The 20,399-nt window shown below is 47.5% G+C and overlaps 1 protein-coding gene and 1 long non-coding RNA gene across 20 annotated transcripts in view; one reads left to right on the top strand and one right to left on the bottom strand.

Annotated features, from left to right (window-relative positions):
* Nucleotides 1-1,167: 1,167 nt before the first annotated feature.
* LOC118247460 (uncharacterized) lies at nt 1,168-8,702 on the bottom strand. 2 transcript variants are annotated; one of them, XR_007708579.1, is made up of 3 exons: nt 8,618-8,702; nt 8,038-8,191; nt 1,168-2,971 (listed from the first exon to the last, which is right to left on the bottom strand). It is a non-coding gene; the product is annotated as an uncharacterized LOC118247460 (long non-coding RNA). The 2 variants fall into 2 exon arrangements; XR_004778449.2 differs by lacking the exon at nt 8,618-8,702 and adding an exon at nt 8,425-8,580.
* Nucleotides 8,703-8,748: 46 nt separating this feature from the next.
* CAMK2G (calcium/calmodulin dependent protein kinase II gamma) overlaps nt 8,749-20,399 on the top strand; it is a 111,988-nt gene continuing 100,337 nt past the window's right edge. For 17 of the 18 annotated variants that reach the window (XM_035545268.2, XM_035545305.2, XM_035545297.2 and 14 more), the window contains exons 1-2: nt 8,794-9,042; nt 10,750-10,844. In XM_035545268.2, the coding sequence (XP_035401161.1) occupies nt 8,978-9,042; nt 10,750-10,844 (160 nt within the window). In that variant the 5' untranslated portion in view covers nt 8,794-8,977. Of the gene's footprint in view, nt 9,043-10,749; nt 10,845-20,399 lie in introns of all 18 variants that reach the window. The other variant, XM_035545412.2, reaches the window with a different exon arrangement.

The following is a 20,399-nucleotide window of genomic DNA, read 5'->3' on the forward strand; positions in this document are numbered from 1 at the left end:
AGGCCCAGTGACCTCAGCCGCTCCTCATATGTCTTCCTCTTATGCTGAGATGGTGGGGTGGTAGACGCCTGGCAACCAGAAGCCATGGGGAATAAGTATTCTTTTCACTTCTTACCTCACTTGCTACTGCTGTGTCTATAAACCTTGTAGCTAACAAAGTTTTGGCTGGGAGAAAGGTGTGGGAGGTGCAGAAGGGCAGACCCTCATCTCAGGCAGTCAGGTAACTTCCTGCAAGGTTTGCCTGTTAGCAAAGGGACTGAGACAAACGGGCACAGATGAGTTTACTGCATGGTTTCTATAAGAAGTCTACATCTCTAAATCAGCTGTATGGGAGTCATAGCTCAAAACTGTGTCTATCACAGTGTTTCCTCTACAGAAAAGAACAGATGTTACCAGCAGGGCTGTTGTCAGAGGTATTGGACAGTCACGTGTGCCCCACCGACCGGTGCTCTAGTTGGTCACCTTTTCACATGAACATAAAATAATGCTTTGTTACTCTTTCTCTGACCCACTCACCAGTCTATCTTTGCTGTAGGGAGCTTACTCTGCTCACTCCTGTTGTCTCTGGATCCTTGCCCTTCACACATTCTGACATTTTTTTCGTGTTGGAATATGTACATAAAAATGCCTTTCATCTGTCCTTGCACAGTTTACAGTCACTCTTTGCTTGGAGTAACAGCTAAGGGGCTGTAGTGCATGTGTACACATGGGCTGTGCACCATCCAGCTGCATGTACACATGCACACCTCGAGCATGAGTCACCTTGTCCACATCGTCATGGCTGGAAACGCAGCTCTGCCTCCTGCATTCACACGCACTGCTGTGATTTGCAAGTATTCAGGAAACAAACAGCCACAAACCAGAATCTTATTCTGCTGCCATGATGGATTTTTGCTTGTACGTTTTGTGGTGTAACATGAGGACATTAAACACAGGAATAAACCCCTCCTCTGCAGTATAGACATTCCTTAAAGTTTTTGAGGACTTGTGAATGTGCAAATATTTGTGTTTCCACAAAGTCAGGTGTATTTGCCTTCTGCCCTTCAAAGGCAGGAAGTCTGTGTCACTGCAGCCTCATGGTGGTGGATTCTTAATGGGGATCCCAACCCAAACTGACAGATAGTGGATGTATTTTTTTTAACCTGTCAAGAACCATCTTTTTTTCTTTTTCATTTTACTTTTATTAACAAGATACAAAGAGCAAAGTACACTCAGAAGGAGCAGCAATACAATTTGAAGCCACTCCACATAAAAGTGTCGCAGGAGGATAACAAAGGCTTAGTGAGTTTTTAATTGTAAGTGGCACTCCATGCTGAAGGCATAGTTTGGGGGAGAAATCTGGCAAGAGCTGCACATTCAATTCAGAGTGGTGCCCAAATCGAGATCAGTGGGGAAGTGCCTGTGTCTGTCCGTGCTGGAGGAGCACCCTGGGTTCTGCCCTGCCCTCGGCCACTGCATGCCTGCGGGGTCATGCGAGAGGCACTGTCCCTCTCTGCCTCATTTCGCCCTTTGTGAAACGTGATTTACTTCACTTATTCCCACAGGTTTTGTGGCTGTTAGTGGGGAGTGTAAATCACCGCTTTACCGTTGCTCTGGCTGGGACCTCAGGCCCATCTTTCTCACTACATGCTTTCTCACATACAGGGAGATCTGAACCTCGGAGAAAATGGAGAGGCCAGCTACTAGGTGGAGGCTTTGCTGCAGTTCCCAGATACCCTTTTGCTGCATTTGTTGGCTCCGGCTGTGTTTGTAAACACGCACAGGCCCTCTCGTTTGGATTGTTCTTTGGAGCCAGATTTTCTTTTGATGTTAAACAGGATGTGTGTGTTAATTAATTTACTTTACTCAGGGTAGGAAATTGCTGCCAATGTTCTTTGAAGAGTCCTGTGAGCCATCTCTCCCCTCACATAAACATTCAGGCAATTTTGGTTAAAGTGTTTATTTTTTTTAACCATGCATAAATGCTAATCTGGCTGTTTTACAGCAGAGAGGCTTTACAGGCTCCTTTAAAAATGTCAAGGTCATGTTTAAACAGTTACTGTTTAAACTGAGGAGATGAAGCACTGGACCAGGAGGATTCAGAGATAAAAAAACGAAAACCAGTATTTTATGTTAACAGGTGTTACTTGAGAGTTTAGTGCTCGTGAAAGTGATGGTGAAATACTTTGGAGGCTGACTGCTTCTGCATCTCTTCATTTGTGCTTACACCATAGACATTGCTAATGAACATACACCCTTCCTGCCTTAGTCCTGAGTTGAAAGGACTTCTGCCTGGTGATGACAGGAAAGTGCAGACTCTCTAAATGTTGACTTCCTGAGACAGCCAGGAGGGGCCAGTTCATGCCGATTTCGGCAGTGATGTTTGTGATGCGGATGTATACTACTTTGTGCTTCACAGTGGTCGAGGAGGCTCAGATGATTAAAAGTTGCTTGTGAGGTCTCTCCTAGTACTCTTATTCCATGACAATAATCTAGAGCCATTTAAATCCAGACCTAATGGAGAATATCATGGAAAAAATTTAGAATCTCCCCAAGGACTGTGCCATAAATACAACTGAGATGACAAGAGGAAGGAATTACAAGATTGATAGTATGAGATATATGCAGTTTATCTTTGAGTTGAATTCAAACAGCTAGTAATGGCCAAGTGGGATGATGACTTTGCTGGTGAGAGTTAAATGGAAAGTTTTCACAGTGATCTGCTCTCCATTTTAAAAAGCAAAGAAACAAAATTTGTTGTAGCTGGCACTGAATGGAACCCTTTTTAGCAGTAGCAATAGAAGGCAATGATGGACTGATCCACAGAAACCACACTGCTCATTTCTCATTCCTTTTGGTTATGGGTGACCCACAGCAATGAGGGAGTTGCTTGTGCATATTCTTCTCAACACTCTGAAAGACAGCATTCAGCTCATCAGGACTGTCCATCCATCATCTTTTTTTCAGGATTACACTTCCCCTGGACAGATAACTATTTAAAAAAAGAGGGAGACCCCAACCCAGGACAGGGCGTTAGTATCCAGTATTCATTCAGTAATCAGTGCCATTCAGTACGTCGTATGTATAATGCCATACAGTATTTTAAGTTGGGGGAGATATCTGGGATATAGGGAGAATCTGTGTTCATCCTTTACGTAAGAGTCACACAATCCTGTTTAAACAAACAGTGTGAATCTTAAAATAGCCCCTGGACATTCCATGGCGATGGCCATATTCAAATGAATGTTCAAGATGTTTCCCCACTATCGTATACCAACACTGTAACCCTTCAGTGACGGCAGAGCCTTCTAGACAGTATTAAGCTACACTGAGCACTGGAAACACAGATCCGTTCATTTGCTCTGATAAAGCAGCAAAATCTGCTTCTCTGTCGGCCACTCACCAAGGGAGATAGCAGACATGGAACATTTTGAGGCAAAGGCCATCTGAGGGTGATTTTAACCATTACAGTTACTGATAATTATTAGGGGAATTCACAGAACATGACCATGTTGCCATATAAATGGTGAGGAATCCTGCTCTTCACCTGATTAACAATTGACATTGGCCAGTTTAAAGAAGATAGGGATGAAAACTTGAAATTCTTTCAATGTAGTATTATTAATGTTGCTGTAGATACAGAGGTAGAGGAAATCATTCTTGTTGCTCAGAACATTTGTGTAATACCTGTAATCCTCGCTGGAGTTTTTTACAAAGTTCTATTCATACATTTCAAAGGATAGTTAAAAGTGATAAAAGCATATTTTGTAAAAGTGATCAGTTATGAGAGCAGCCAGTGGACACTGCAGCTCAGAATTCAGACATTGTTTTATGGTGTTTCTCTAGCAAAGAGAGTTTTAAAGAGGAGGCTGGAAAGGCATCTCTTGTGTAGCTCACACTTTCTAACCTAGAGCTCAGGATAGTATTGGATGGACTTGGACTTTCATGAGAAACGTAAAATGAGGCTGCTGTTGCCCACTGCCCACAGAGCCTGCCAGCCCACTGCTGCCCCCTCCTTTGCCTGAACCCCCTGGAGGCAGAGGCCTGTGGCACTGAGGAGCGGAGATGTGCAGAACACAGTGGCCATTTGGACATACCTACTGACTCTGCCTCGTAACAGGAGAGAGCACTCTGTGACATTAAAATAGAACAAATTTGCAGTGCTATCAGGTTATATGTTTATGAGCCATGTAATTAACGTGCGACACTCAGTGCCATGGGATATTATTGACTTAAATAGCTTAGTAAGAATCAAAAAGGATTAGGCATTGACATGAAACAGAATAGCATATGTACTGACACAAGCTAGGATCAAAATTACAAGGGCTACCAATCCTTGAGCTTCAGGGCATATTTTGATCATCAGGTTGGGGTCAGGAGGAGAGCCGTGCTCTGAGTAGTGTGCAGTATGCAGGTGGGTTATACGGATCTCTTTATTGGCTTGTTTTGATTCCTTTCCCTTCTCCTTCTCTGTCTTCCTCTCATCCCCTCCTGTTCTCATCGCCCTCACATTTATCATCTGGAATAGGTCACTGCTGAAGACAAGACATTAAACTAGATGAATGGCTGAATAGTCTGTACTAATAGGCTAATTTAATGTTTATATATTTCCAGAACTCTAGAATCTAATGTTTATTTCAAATATAAATTTTATATTCATTGGCAAAAAAGTTCATCTCTTTTCATCCTTCCTTCTGTGTGTGCTACTTTTTGTCAACTACACCTACAAATCCACTTGGACTCATTTGATTCATGATTTTTCAGAGGTAGCAAATGAAACTGATTTTGAAGGAAGGAACAGAACAACCAGACACATTAAAGGAACCTGATTTTTATGGTAGATATTCAGCAAATGCTTAAGACGGGGCTTATTTTGAGAGAGAGATCTTGTATAGCCAACATTAATAATCACCTACAAAAATAAGTTAATTTTTTCTGTATACACGACAGTGAGTCCATTGTCAGTCACAGTAAAATTATGTTTCATTTAGGTAACACTCTGCATTCTGTGGAGTCAGAAGCAAAACAGTTGTTAGGAATTTTAGCACTGTCTTCCCTTCCACCTGCCAAAAAAGGCTTATTTTAAGATGATACAATATTTTATAAAATTCTTGGGGTGTCAGTGTTTTGTATTTTCAGTTGTTACTACATTGTAGTAGTGCCAGGAAGCCCATGTAAGAGCAGGGCAGGTTGAGTTGCATGTCCTGTAGGTGCCTTGTGAGCGATAAAACCTACCCTGGAATTACTTGCTCTCAACGGACAGCAGAGGCAGAGGGAATAAAAATGACTTGATTCCTTGAGGGACCCTCAGTTAATGACAGAAAACCAGAGGACGCATGTTTTAAAAATATGCCTACTCATTCCATTTGTTGTTGTTGTTGTTTTTTTCTTGCTTTCAGCCTCCCAAACTGCCTTCTAACTCCACCCATTCTTACCCTTCCCAGGTCCTTTATTTTTGCTAACGCCCTCTCTTCATATCTGGCACCAGTCAGCACTGCTCTGCTTGGCTCACTGATACAAGCTGCCCTTTGGCTCATTTAGCGTTGCTGGAAAGGCACTATCGTGCAGCTTCTCCAGCAGGTTGATGTTGTACTTCCCATTTTCCACAGCAGGCTGAATTCCAGTTAGCTTCTGTGAACTCATTTTGTAGCCCTTCACTCTGCTTCCCTGAAGACCAAGGCTTTTGTGTTGTTGCCTTCCCACGGACAGTCTTTAACATGCCAAAGCTGACCTTCGGCTCCGTGGACAGATGGGGCCTGATCCAAAATCCATTAACATCAGAGGAAATGTCCATTTATGCCCATCAGGTTTGCATTAAATCCTTTGTATTTTACTTACTTTCTTTAGTGCCTCTTACTCAGCTCCGGTTATTAAAATCAGATTAATCTCTGACATATCTGACATCTGACATCGCTGACAGTTCAGTGTACTGTATAAGCAAGGCAGTGCTACTTAAAAAGATAGAGACCAAAACCGCTATTCCACTAATGTGAAATCTGAAGCTGGCCCACTAAAAGCAAGGCATTACTTCCAGATTTCATTCCTGCATAACTGAGGTCAGAATCTCTTACTATTCATTAGCTGAATCTCCTATTACTAGCACAGAGGCTCTCTCAGAAATGTTTCTTGCTGTTCAAATATATATTTTCTGGTCTCTACAACATTGCTCTGCCCTGGCACCATTTAAGATTCACCCATTTGCAGTTTTATTCTCAGTATGAGTAGACTGCTATGTCAGCCAGAACATCAATATTTCTTCCTGTTGACACAATACTCTCTCATCTATATTGCCACCCCTCCTCCTGCTTCATTTCGTCTACATTCCTTTTGAAAACTCTACTCCCGTAATTTAGTCTCCCACTCAATACTTGGTTTAATCAAGTCTGTCACTCAATTTATATCCCACTTCTCACTTCACACAAGTTTCTCGGTTAGCAATCTGTTCCTATAGCGCTTGCTATGCATAACACATGGTTAGCTTTTCTTTCCACTCTTGCTTCTCTGTCCCCTTTCTTATCTCCAGACTTCACTTTTCCTTGTAACACTTCAAAATTAGAAACTTCCTCTTCTGTCTCCCTCTTTTTATGTTTTACATGTTTTTATGAGACCTCTGCATTCGGGGCTTCTTAAGTACCATGGGGTGCCTTTTCCCCAGAACAATCTTTGGGTCCAGTTAAACAGTTTTCAAGTTTAAAAACAAAAACATACCCAAGGAGTCCTCTAGAGCAGGAGCTGCCTTTAGTTGAGTGTCTGGTAAAGTGCATAGATAATAACGTCGTCAGACTTCTTTAGAGTCCTTCAGTGGGTGGCATTGAAACACATTTTGAAGGAACTTAAGCATCTAACACTTTTTTATTTCTGTTTCTACATGTCCCACCCTGGGTTTTTATTTTTTCTGTTATGCATCCTTTCTTGTCTCGTACTGTAACTGTCTCATCTGCTATTTGTTTTACCAGGTCCCAGTTAAATCCTAAGAATTACAAATCTTCCCACTTCTATGCATTTCTTTCTTCAGGAGTCAACAAGAAACGTGCGGCCTTTTCTGGTGGTGAATGTCTTCTTCCCTGCCTACTGCCCGCACTGTTGGGAGCATATGCTTGGACTGGCAGAGTCTCACTTGTGTTCATGCATATCTTTAGGTAAACTCCTGTTGCTGTACTTCTTTGTGGTGCCTTGCACACCCTCCCATCTTCGTCATCTTTCCTTACTTTGTAGGAGCACAGGCCAAATACACAAAAGCTTACATTCTCTCCCTCTGGCTGCTCACTGTGCTAAAATCTGGTCTTAAATGTCCGCCCCTCAATTTTTGTGGGTAGGAATAGCCAAAGAGTAGAGTACAGTCCTGTGTCAGGTGCATCCATGCATTTTTACATCGGGGACTTGGTTGCCTATCTGACTACATCACTTGGTGCAACCACATCACAAACTTAACAGCTCGCCTTTACTGCCCAACAAAGAGAATTTAATTGTGGACAGTGGAGGCGCACTGCAGGTTGTGCATCAGCGATGCTGGCCGCCACCACCTCCTCTAGGATCTCCCACTTGGGGTTTGTGCTTCTAGCTGATTGCTCCCATGGCTTAGTCAGACTGCCTTCTTCCTCATCTGCAGCTCTTCTCTGAGAAATTGGTGGGCCACTGAACGAGGCTGTCAGAGCAGCTTTAGCTCAGCGCTAATTACACCCAGAGGTTGGCACCTGTTGGTTAGGTCATTTGTTGGTTCCCTGACTTATCCTACTGGGTCAGCAGGTTTCCAGGTTTAAGTGCCGGCATGGTGTAAGACACAGAACGCTGTTGTTTCATAATCACTTTCTGGAAGTGCTTTGTTGTAGCATTACTGTTGTATTGCCCTACTTTTGCTATCTACTTTCTGCATAGGCTGCTTGAGTTTTTACCCGCCGCATCACTTAGGTGCAGGCTTTGCAGCACCGGGCCAGCCGCCTTTAACCTGGAGGTGGAGGGCAAGGGGGGGATGCTGATGGATGCCGTCGCTGCTTTTTGTGATTGAATAACACGACGCTTTCCCAGTCCAGTTATAGAGCGGTAATGCATGGTACTTACACAGTACTTTTCATCTGCAGATCAGTTTAATGCTGCTCCTGGCTTACAGCACGATCATCCGTCTCTGCTCGGAACAGAGCCTGCGCTCCGGGGCGCAGCAGAGGCCGGAGCCGTCCTTCCCCCGCGCCTGGATCAGCGGCTGCCCTATATAAACCTGCACATTAAGCAGATTTGGCGAGCGTTCAGACCGAGCCAGGCTCACTCGAACGAGAGGCGAAAACAAACTTGCTCAGAAAGGCGCTGCGGGCAGCACTGCCAGGCAGTGCGCTCTGCGGGGCGCCCCGGGGGCTGCTCGGTTCCCTCCCGCAGCTGTGGGCTGGGGTTGCCCCTCGTGTCCCGCTGCCATCCCCACCCCGCTCCGGCCGCCCCCCCGCGGCCCCTCGGTACTCGGCCTCTGGCTTCTCCCTCCCTCCAGGGGCAAGGGCGGCCTGGGGCTGCCCGCCGCTGCCTTCCTTCCTCTCCTTCTCCTCCTCCCTGCAGCGGGGGGCAGCACCCCCTTCCCTCCCGCCGCATGCAGGAAGTTTGCCGGCCGCGAACCCCCGGGGCCGGGCGAGGAAGGGGCTGCTCCCGGGGCGCCCACCCTGCAGCCCCGCTCCCCCCGGCCGGGCGGTGCCGCCCCGGAGCGCCCCCGGCGGCCACACCCCGGGGCCGGGGCAGGGAAGGGAAGGGAAGGGAGGGAAGGAGGGGGCCGGCGCGGGGTGTCTCCGAGCGAGTTCTCGCGGTGCTGGCCAGGCTCAGCCTCCTTCCCCTCCCCGGCGAGCGGTGACTGTGCACGGCGGAGCGGGGAGCGCCCAGCCGGCAGCGGGGGGAGCCCGCGGCGCCCCGCACAGCCGGCAGGGAGAGGGGGCCGCCGAGCAGTGGGCACAGCACGGCTCGGCACGGCTCGGCACGGCCGCCCTGCCCCATGCCCCAGCGGCGCTGAGCCTCCCGCAGCCTGAACATGGCCACCACGGCAACGTGCACCCGCTTCACCGACGAGTACCAGCTCTACGAGGAGCTCGGCAAGTACGGAGCCCGCTGCGCGCCCCGCCACCCGCCCAGCCCCGGGGCCGCGTCCCGGCTGGAGGAGGACGACGAGGAGGAGGATGAGCCGCCGAGCTCTGATCCTGCTCCCCGAGCCACCCGGCTGCAGGAGAAGGTGTCCCCGCAGCCTGCCCCGGGCTGCGCGCTCCTGTTGCAGCCCGGGACTTCCTCTCTTCCCCCTCGTCCTCCCCAGGAGCGGCTGCCCCCTTCTCCTCCCCGCACCGCCTCTCCCCTGCCGCCGCACGGTGCCCTTCCCTTAAGCTGGGACGCGGCGCCTCGGCTGCCGCTCCGCGATGCTTCAGGTCCCCACTTCCTCGTCCCTGTGAAAGGACCAGGTGCTGCTGCACAGCGCTTCTCCCTCCCTCTCCTCCCTTCCTTCCTCCCTCCGCACTTGTCTCTGCATTGGCAGAGCCGCTGCGCCCTAGGACGGGGCTCTGCAGGGGGACCCCGTGGGGCAGCAGAGCAGCGCAGCGGCCGCCAGGGTGGGATTATGGGGACGGTGCCTCCCTGGGTGCTGCTGCTCCCCCCCTTCCTGCACCAACTGCCGGGCTCTGCTGCATCTCCGCTCCCCGGTGTCCCCATCCGTCCCCACGCTGCCGCAGCTGTGTGTCGCCAAGCCTGGGCCCCGTGCTCTCGGCGCTGCTTGTTGGTTTGTAGGCAGAGGTTGAGGAAGGGGAGAGAAAGGCAGGACTCTGCAGTGTCGGGAGGACTCGAGCTATTGCAGGCGGTCTGTAGAGCTAGCTGTCTTCTGGGGCCCTTGTGCAGCTTCAGTGCCCGTTCCTTATAGTGTCAATACGTACATTTGTCCATGGACGTGGGCTCACATTCCTGTTCTAAAAGAACTTGGAGTTTTCTGCCAGCTTTCTCTTATTTGTCCTTTTCCCCATTCCGAACCTATCCTGTAAAGCCAGTTGTTTCTCTTTTTCCCACCCTGTTTTCTTTTTTTTTTGTTGTTGTTCTTTTTAAAGAAGGGACCTCTTTCAAGCACTTATCTGTTTAATCCTGTAGATTTTGAGTCCCTATCTTTTCACCTTGGTGTCTGTTGTATTATCTCTTTTTTTCCTCACAGAAATCCTTCTTCCCTCTCTCTCAGACCTCTTCTCCGAGTGGCTCTTTGGAGTAGTTGTAATAATATCAATAGTTCCAGCTTGAGAAAATGTATGAAGCCTCGTAGCTTCCTACTCACTTCATTACTAGGTACATGCTTATCCCCATTTTGCAAGTGGGTAGACAGCTGTAAGAGCAGTAACTTCTGCCAAGTGTTGCAGGGATTTTGTGGCAGAGCTAGCACTTGAACATGGGCGAAATGAGTCCGAGTTGTCTGATGTACCCATGGGGGATGCTGTCTTTGGGAGATGGACTCACGGCTGGTGTTTGCGGCGTCGTTCTGGGCTGCTTGTCTTCCGTTCATCAGTCCCCTCGTGTTCTGTCTCTGTGTCCGTATGATCCCGCTCCCTGTTCTCGCTGGTCTGTCTGTGAGGGGGCTTGAGGGGACTTCAGGTGGGCGTTGGAGTACTGTATATGCTAGGGTTTATTTGCTGAACAGGCAGCATGCACTGTCCATCGGATTCGCTCCTCTGTATGTCTTCTGTGCTGTCCTTAATCTAGTCCACTCTGGGGATAGAAACTGCTGCTGTTGCATTCTTATTTTCAGTTTCATAGCACCTATCCTCTTTATTTTCCTTTTAGGGGAGCCTTCTCTGTGGTCCGCAGATGTGTAAAGAAAAACTCGTCACAGGAATATGCTGCAAAAATCATCAACACCAAAAAACTGTCAGCCAGAGGTTAGTGTCTAAATCTACTCTTGTTCTTTTTATTAATAGAAAATACTTCACTGCAGTTGGAGCTGTAATAAGTTTAAGGGATCTGGAGTTGTTTGTCTGGGTCACTATTTGTTTCTTACAAAGTAATTGAGTTATGTGGCAAATACCAGATTAAAAGGAGGTTAGCATGGGAGGATAGAAAAATTCCTGTGTCTGGAAGTGGGTACTTTGTGAAGTTACGCTGTCTTTTCTTTTGGGGATCTTTCTCCTGCAAGCTGAGCTAGAGGTAGGTTTATAGAAAGCTTATCTTGGTGTGTGTGTGTGTGTGTGTGTCCGGATCACTCAAGATATAGAAAAGTGTTCGGGAGTGATTTTGCTGAATGCTTTTCCTGCCTAGGAGATCTGTCTTACCTGAACAGATCTGTGTTGTTGTTGTTGTTGTTTTTGTTGTGTTTTTTTTTTTTCCTTTAAGTATGAATGCTATGTACCTTGCTCCTGTCATGTTGTAGTTAAATGTGGTGGGTTTGGGAATTAACGAGTTTGCCTTCAAAGGCAGAATTTGGCTGGCTGGGTAACTCTTGCAAATTTGACTTATCAGTGAAGTAAAACAAGTACTGTTTGCTTTCCTCAATGCCAGGGTTTCCTAAAGCTGAAAAAGCTGACCGTATTTTTAAGAAGAGAGAAATAAACTTAAGTTTTTCCCCAAGCTGTTGGACTTTTGATTTTCGGGGACATGCGTATGTGCAAAGGGTACTGTATATTCTAGTATGTAGGGAGCGTGTATCTTCGAGTGTGGAGGGAATCCTTTGCAGGGGTTAAAGTTGCTTTGGGGATAGGGAGCCTATTGGAGAGAATGAGAGAAATCGAATTGCAGTAAAAGATGCTGAAAGCAGAGTGCAACAAGTTGAGATGCCAGAAGAGACTGTTTCTAGAAGGTTTTGGTCCTTAGAGGCCTTTCAGATTTGACAAAATTGATGTGTTAGGCCTTGTCTGCCTTGCTAGCTGAATAGATGGATTATCAGGGGGATTGGCTGAGAAATGAAAATAAGGCAGGAGGAGGAGGCAAGTGATCTTTATAAATTATTTAGAAGTGGAGAATATTTTGCTCGATCCTTACAAAAGAGGAAAAATAGGATATGCCTTCTCCCTCTTGCCAGAATATGAAATGTGATGATAAGAGTATAAGATTGCTTAAAGAACGGTAAAGAACTTTTGTTTACTCTATTTACATGGAGAAATAGTATCAGAAGTAGAGGGTGCTGTGATGAGAAGGCTGATTTTTCCCCACCCCTCATCCCTGTGACTTGTGGAGGTACAAATACGTGACAATCATCAGTGTGTCACCTGACTGAAGTCATGTTGGGAACCAACCAGTGTAGCCGTGGATCGTTTAGGAAGTAGCAGCAGATCCCTTGTGAATTGGTGTTCCCTTCCTGGTCAGGTGAAGTCACCACCGATGCAGGTGGGATATCCAATCTTTTGAGCCCAGAATTAATTCAACTTGGTCTGGAAAAGGTTTGGAGGGTGGTTTTGCTTTGTTGACGTCTGCTAATGCCATGTTCTCCTTGCTGTGTTCTCTGACCATCCTGTAGTGAGGGCTAAAGTTCAGGAGAGCTATCTTCTCAGTGTTAGTGGGCACAAGCCTGCTGAGAGAGGAGAGAGGGTGGCTTGATAAACCGATTGCAAAGGAAAAACTGTTTTTGTACAAAGGAGGTGATGTTGAAATTAACTCTGGAGATAAGAGAACTGTGGAAAACTGTGGGATTAATAGAGTTGAAACAATTCAGAAACATACTAGCACAAACCCCGAAGTAGCAGAACTCATTGAGAAAGTTTGTGTTTGAGCACCTAATGAGTTACAGAGGGAGCAATATATAGATCCTAATTGTTTTTTTGTGGTAAGCTGATGACAGTTTTATGATCCAGGAAGTAGGAAGAGTAAGTGTGGATGAATACACACCATGTTCTGATCTACTACTTGCTTTCTATATCTCATACCTTCCTGTAAATGAAATACATTGAGGATGCTAATCTGGTCCTCAGCTTCTCAACTTGGAGCAGTTGGCAATGATTTCCTTACGAAAGTATTGGTTAGCTGGAGTGCAGGTGTGGGGTGAGCCAAGAAATGAACTGGATGTTTCTGGTAGTACAGAAGAGTGTCGGAAAGAAGAAGTAATTGATCAGGTTTTCTTCAAGTCTAAGTGAGGAGTAAAGAATCTGTTTACAATGAAAAGTGGCTGGTGACTTCGGGTGAATATATGGTTTCCTCAGTTACTCCAGCTGTGTTCACTGATGCCACGAGAGGTTAGTACAAGAAGGAACCAAATGCCTTGATAGCAACTTAGTGAATTCACCTTGGAGTAGGGCTTTAAAGGACTGAAGGAAAAAATGCGTGCTGTTTGGACGTTGCAGCTGTAAATCAGTGATTAGAGAGATTCGATTCAGCAGCCTGAAAATGAAAGTCTCGGGGAATGGCATTTTAGAAAGCTGTCTGCCATGGGGAGAATTACAGCGTTAAATCTGCAGTACCCTGGCTGTATGTTGCCTGACGCTTTCTTTCCCAGAGCTGGCACCTCTCCCCGGGGAGGCCACGTCTCTGCCTGGCAGGACACATGCATGGGGCTCCCTGCGTGTCCAGCTGGTCTGCTGCGGGCCTTAACCCACCCTCCCGACCTGCCTCTCACAGAAGGGTTTTCTTCTGGGCTTGGTCACTGCGCCAGAGTATTTCCTCGTGGGGGGGGGGCGCTGCCCCTCTCCAACTTAAGCATTGCTAAATCTAAGATTTTGTGCCTTCTCTAGCAGAATCTGAACTTACCTGATGTAGTAACTGCTGCTCCAAGAGCCAGAGCCTTGCTGCTGGTGAGGATTACAGCCCGTTGCGGCCTTGTGGAAGTTTTGCTACTGCAGTGCTTCCTTTGATTGTCCAGGGCAATGGTAACAAAGCCTCAATCTCCTTTCACAGTACTTGTTACCTTTATTTTTCAAGGCTCTTGGTGAAGAAATAATAGCGGACTGGGAAATGCTGAATAGCTTGGTGCATGTAGCTGAAAAGGAGGAAGAGGAACACTTGAGGATGAATTGTGTGCATTTAGAGGGTTCTGTATTACCTGGCATGTTTGTCAAACTGTTCTCTCAAAGCACTGAGGAGTTGACGAGGTTTGGTGTTGTTACAGGGCTTGTGCCTGAAAGCAACGAGGATGAATGTGGTGCCACTCTGTGAAGAGTGGTCCTAACAACTTCAGTCTAGTAAAATCTTTTGTAAGATAGGAAAAGACAAAGTCAGATGTTGAGAGGAGAATATCTTGTTTCTTTTTTGTCAATGATTTTTGGATGTCTGTTCTCTCTTTTATTAAATCACGTTAATCAGAGCTGGTCTAGATTAAAATTCATACTTGTGCTTTAATGAAGTATTTGGTATTATTGCGTTGATACTGTGTTGATGCTTAAGACTGTCTGGTGAAGAAAATGCCAAGAACTTTAAATAGGGGCCAAATGCTTGTGGAAAGGGAGAGGAAGCAGACTCTACCTTAGTCAGCATTCAATTGATGTATAAGAGCAGTGGTTATTACACATGGGGGAAATACAATGTGTATTTCCTCAGTCATCTGGAATTCTTGTGGGACTGAACGCCCAGGCTTTTACCAGAGCTATGGGCAGACAGAAGTAATATCGGTAATTTCTTGGAAGTTTTGAGAATGAAAATCTGTAGCAAATGAAGCTTCAGATTGTGGACAGCAATGGATTTCAGATCAACTAAAATGACTTGCAATGGTCAAAAGGATCAAGAGAGGAGCAGTAGCTTCAGTAGCAGATGGGAAATGTCTGGGATCTGACTCTCCAGTATTAGCGCCTTTGGTATGGAGTAAGTTTCCTTGGGTTGGTGATGGAAACCCCAGTTATCGCTTGTTTTGAGAGCAAGCATCCTGAATGTATTTTATGGGATTGTCCTGCACCGGAAAGAAGTAGGCAGAGTTCTCTCCTGTGATAATTCATAGGACGTTGTTTATACCAAACTGCACGTAGTGAGCTTACCAGCAGGTGTAGGGCGACAGCATTTGTGGCCCCTTTTTGTGGGGAGTGGGGGGAGAATTATTTGTGTGTTACCTCAATTGTTAAATTTTCTTTACTGCTAAAAATCTGTGTCTTTCAACTCTTGTAAGTGATATCTTTTGAAGAAAAAATTAAAAGCAGCTGTTCTGGAAGTTAGACCTCTTCTCCGCTTTCTCCCTGCTGTGTCTTTGCTCTTGCCTGTGGAATAAAGGGGTGGAATCTCTCCCTGCTTAAAATCTTTACAAGTTTGTAAGTGAGATCAAAATTTGCAGTCTACTCAGTTATTTTTTGTTGTTCCTCTAGGAGATTATGTGGACTGTGGGAAGAGCAGGGAATTACTTCTGTGTATCAAATCTCACCAGGAAAAAGCGCTCTTTACAGTTTTAATTCAGCCTTTTTTTTTCCCACACAGCTCTCTTGTCCTGGGCTTTCAGATCCAGAGTGGTTGTTGACCTGGGCTTTCTAGTGTGTTTTGTTGGAGATGTCAGTGGTAGCTTCCCTGGCTGCTGAAACACTGAGCTTATGTGCTGCAAAGAAAGTTGAGCAGCATCAGTCGCCAACCTCTGCTTTGATATGCTCTGTAGATGCTCTTGCCTGCGTTCAGGTTAGGACTCTCGGGCTGCTCCTGTGACTGGCAGCTTTCAAGTCCACTGTGAGCCACAGCCTACCCGGCTGAAGGAGCGGCACACAGCAGTGCTGCACTGCAGCCTGGCATGCCGGCTCCGTGCAGCAGTGTGGGGAGCCCTGCACGCTGCTTGCAGGCAGCCCGAGCACAAATCCCAACTCGGGTGGAAGTGTCCTGTGAGAGGTGTCCTCTGGCTGTGCGTGTTTGTAGGTTGGGGACAAACGTCCTTTCTTGCAGAGGGCAGCAAATCAAGCTGTGTCCTCTTGGCTGTACTTGCTGAGCAGCCAAATCAGGTCTGGTCATTTGGTGGGGGAGGGGAGCTGCCCTTCCTACTGGGGGGCCGTAGACCCAGCACAGAGTGCTTTGTTGTGCCCCTGCTCCTCCTCCTCTTCCTCCTGCCCTCTCCTGCCTGCGAGCAGGCTGGGAGATGCTGTGCTTGGGGAGCACGTAGCTGAGGAGCTGCCGTGGTGGATGGGGATTTTTGTGGAGGTCTCCCTCGGTGGTGGGCTCCGTGCGAGGCTGGGGGCAAGGGGCAGAGCGCTGCTGAGAGGGGTGCCGAGGGGTAATCGCTGCATCGGGTGGATGCACCGAGAGCAAGTGGTCAAACTGCTCTGCTCTGCGCCACAGTACATATGCGTGGGGCAGCAGGGTGGGAGCAGGGAGGAGGGGGCTTCCGTGCTGTTGTAAGCTGCAGCCCTGTACCTCCCCCTGCAGCAAGCAGCACTGCCTGGGAGAGGGGCTCAGGCAGCAGGCGCTGGAGGACGTTTCCCTTGAGGCATGCTTGGAGAACAGGAGGGACCCTGACCTTGGGGTGGAAGCGGGGGGATGCTGAGGGTCTGCCTGGCTCCTCGCTTGCCCCAGTGTGGCAAATGGTGTGGGAGAGCACCTGGGCTTTTGTTGGGGCTCGCTGTGGCCAGAAGCTGGCTTCCTCCCTCTGTGGATTTCAGTGATAGCTGGGGTTACCCCAGGTTGCCTCTCAGTTTACGCTGTATATTTTATAAAGGAGCTGGAACAGAGCAGACAGGATTTCAGCTCGTGTCTGTCTTCTGTGTGGTCACATTGAGTATTAAATTTCCAGCATTAACAATGAGGAGAGGGGGCAGTGGGCACCCAGATTGGGCAGGAGCTCCTAGAGCAGCAGTGAGGTTGGGGAAAGGGGCTTGGCGAGAGAGTCAGGTTTCTTGTTTTCCCAATATAACTTGGATTTGCGTGAGGCAGAGAAGTGATTAGACTAATTCCTGCACGTGTCCCGAAGCCCTCGGCTCTAGAGCATTTACCCTGATCAGCGAGCCATGACGGAAATATTTCCAGGTGTCCTGCAAGCGAAGAGCAGGATGCTGAAACACTGGAGATATTTGGGGCAGGGAGAGCTGCCTGAATCCCTTGTAAGCAGGGTCCAGTGCAAGAGATGGTGGTGGTGGTTGTTGTTACTGCCTTTGGAGTGTAGCATGGAAATCTCACAGCCTCCCTGAATCCTTCTCTGGGCAGTGCTAAAACCATCGCCACCAGCGAGGACCTGTCCATGGATCATAAAGAAATTGCTGCTTTTTTACCCCCTAAGTCTCCAAAAAATGGCAGGTTATTTACACAACTGTTTTCAAGAGAGGACTATGGCAACCGTGTCCCATTCCAGTCCCTTGAATAATTATTTTTGACCCTGTAAATTGGGTGAAGACCACTTTTAAAAGGGAGGCATGCTAATAGAACGTGAAATCTCTCTCCGCTCTGCCACCTTTGAGCACCATCTATTTGCCTTGCTACCCTTAAAACCAAGGCATCGCCCCCCCTTTCATTAATACCTGAATGTAACCTGTTCTGGAGTTCCAGATATAGTAGATTCTTTTTCCTGCCTTTCCTCTGTTCTTGAAACCTCCAAGTTTTCACCAAGACTACAGGCTTTACCAAAACCCATGTTAATTTGCCAGTGTTTGACTGCAGAGTGAACTCTTGCTGTTGGCTTGGCTGGGGGGAGAGGATGATGTCAGCTGGCAGCCAGGATCCTTAGCAGAGGAAATAAGCCGTGCATGTTGTAAAAAGAAATTGGGAGTATTTCACCTTGCCATGTTTACCTGCAATACTCCTTAGAGCAGCAATTTTGGGGAAAGCAGAGGTGGGTGCAGGCATGGTGATTGCTTTCTGGTGAGCTAATATGTACTTAATTTTGAGGTGCTCACAGGATTTTTTTAATGTATGGAGGAAATGTCAAGCTGTAACTTCAACAGCTGTTGTTGCTGCTGACCCTTAGGACAATAAGCTTAATGCTCCAAAACATGGGGTCCTGTGAGCTAGGCTGACTGCAGGTTTCTTTTATTTACCTTCTTACATTTACTGTCTATTTAAATGTCGCTACATGCTGCTGCTATGGCTGCCCAAGTGTTGTGGTGTGGCTGCCTACAGGATTTCTGGAGAAGAGTGGCAGAATGCTACTGAAGAAATGGGCTGGCAGCATCTTAGAAATCAGCATTCTCACCACTGAGGGTAGCTGAAGATCAGTGGGACATAGGTTTAGCCTTCTGGGGAAAATGAGTTTTAAGATTTTGATTCCCTGTAACTTTTTCCACCGGTTCTCTCCAGTTCTCTTTTCATTTCTGTTTCAGTTTTGTGCTTATTTTGACTGTTCAGTTTTCTGGCATGGATCAATTAATAGTAGTTCTAGTAATCCGTGAGGCTTTGATTGAAGACCTACCTTCAGTGATGCTGATTTATCCTCGTCCTTCCCTCCCGGCAAATATTGCAGAATCCCTGTTGCTCTCACCTTTTAGAAGAGTGGACTGGGGAAGCTGGTGGTTGGTGCAAGTGGCGAGTTCCTGACACGTCTGAGGATAGCTTAGGGGTGTCAGGAGGGCTGGTTGCTACACCTTGCCTATTTACGATGGGGTCAGGAAAGAAGGAGATAAGTGTGCCTTTGCTCCGTGTGTCGGAGTCTGTCTCACTCTGTTCTGGCAGAGGCAGGAGGAGAATTCCCCATCTGTGAGATGAGTTGAGTAAGTACGATGACCTTTCAGAGAACGCGCATGTGCGTGTAGATGTGATACTGTACTCTCAGCACTTTTGCGTTATGTTCTTGAGAGCATGAGTTACATAGCTCTCGGAAGTGGTGACCCGCTGCTCTGCTGCTTCAGTCCCAAGTTCCCATCTTGAGTTCGCTGTCTTCCAGGCACCCGCTGCTCTGGGCTGTCTTATGTGTCCTGTGGCTGGAGACGCTGGGACGAGGCTGGGTTCATGTTGTGCTCCTGAGAAAGGGGCTAGCCAACCTCTTCTCTTTGCTAGAAGCCAGAGGTGCTTTGGCTGCTAAACACACATTCCTTTTTGCCGAGGTAGCTTCTCCTTTGGAAATGCTATTGTTAACAGGAATCTGTCAGAGTCCCAGAAATTGAGCTGAGAGGGAGCAGGCATTGTGGGAACGAAGACAAAGTTAATTTGAAAGAAAAACAAAAACAATGCAAATGCATCTCTGGGGAAGGAAGGTGCCCGCAAAGATGAGCCTGGGAACGGGCAGAGCCCTTGGCAGGCCCACGGAGCTGGGCACTCAATGGCAGCCAGGCCTGGGAGCGGCAGCGCGCCTGCTGTGGCAGAGCTGCTGCCTTATCTCTGGGGGCTGTTGCCATGATGACAGTGGCAAACAGGGACTGAAAAATTTACCAGATGCATGTGAGCCAAAGGATTAAACTTTCTCATAGGAGGGGAGGGAGGGGAGGAGGGTGGGTGATGAAGTATTAACAAAGGACAGCATCCTAGTGAGAAATACCAGGCTCGCTACCCTTGAGTCGCTGGGATGGCAGGGAGGGGACGAGCACTGACATTCCTCCTGCAGTCCGTGCCCGTGAGCGTCCAATTAAACTCTGGGTAACGCTACTCAGACAGATTCCCTTGTTGAAGCGGGTGTGAACGCATCCTGCTTTACTGGGCGAGTTGGCAATATTTGCATTATTTTGGCAGATGAAAAGTTAGAAGTGCGAAAAGTCTTTTTTTTTTTTTTTTATCAGCCCCTTTTAGTGTTCCCTTATACTAACAAATAGCTCTGTTTGCCTACCTTGTGCCCAGACCTTTTCCACGTCAGGGTTGGTGCAAGTCATTGAGTTTTGTTGTTGCCTGCAGGTTTCAGGCTATTGAACGTGCAGCCTGCACGAGTGGTATTGGAAATGCAAGGCTGCTGTCACTGAAAGTGTATGATGCAAAAGGCCTTACATGCTGGTTTGTCCGCACTGTGTGACTGCTGTATGGACTGGTCCTGGCCATGTCAGTGACCTGGGGTTGGCTGGGGAGCAAGGAGCTGGTGATGGGGGTGTCTGCCCACGGCTCTCAAAATCTCATTGCCCTGTAGCTCAAAAGGTGGTGCCACGTGGTAGTTGGCAGTACCGCAAATTAGCGGGGTGCCTTGCTGCAGTCTGCCTCGGGAGAGACTGGCGTGGTCTTGCCCCATGAACCTCTGGTCAACAATACACTTATGAGCCGAAAATGTTTGCCTGCAGAATTGCAGTAATTAAAGGTAGTTTCTCTCCAGAAGGGCTTTTTCAGCTTACCTAAAAATATTTATTTGTGAAATGAGCAATTAATATATATCAAAATTAATAGTATAGGTCTTTCCCACTAGCCCAAGTGGGAATGGGTTTTTTTAAGCCCTTGTGAATTAGGGCTGTGAGTGAGAGCAAGGATGTTAAGGCTCTGAAGGCAGTTGTCAAAAGCCTGTGGAAGGGATGCTTTTCCCTTCCCTCACTTGCACTTCTCTTGCAGGCGTGCGAGTTAGCTGGGGTAGGCTGCAGCTTGCCTGGTGCTGTAACTCAGCATCTGGAGGCGCTTTATCTTCTGCCGTTCCCGTGCCACCTCCAGCAGGCCAGTTGGTATGTGACAGCCGTGAAGAGAGAGCTGTCATTTCTTGGTGATGAAGACAGTGCTCCTTT

This window comes from Cygnus atratus, chromosome 7 (assembly GCF_013377495.2).
Source record: "Cygnus atratus isolate AKBS03 ecotype Queensland, Australia chromosome 7, CAtr_DNAZoo_HiC_assembly, whole genome shotgun sequence".
NCBI classification, from domain to species: domain Eukaryota; kingdom Metazoa; phylum Chordata; class Aves; order Anseriformes; family Anatidae; genus Cygnus; species Cygnus atratus.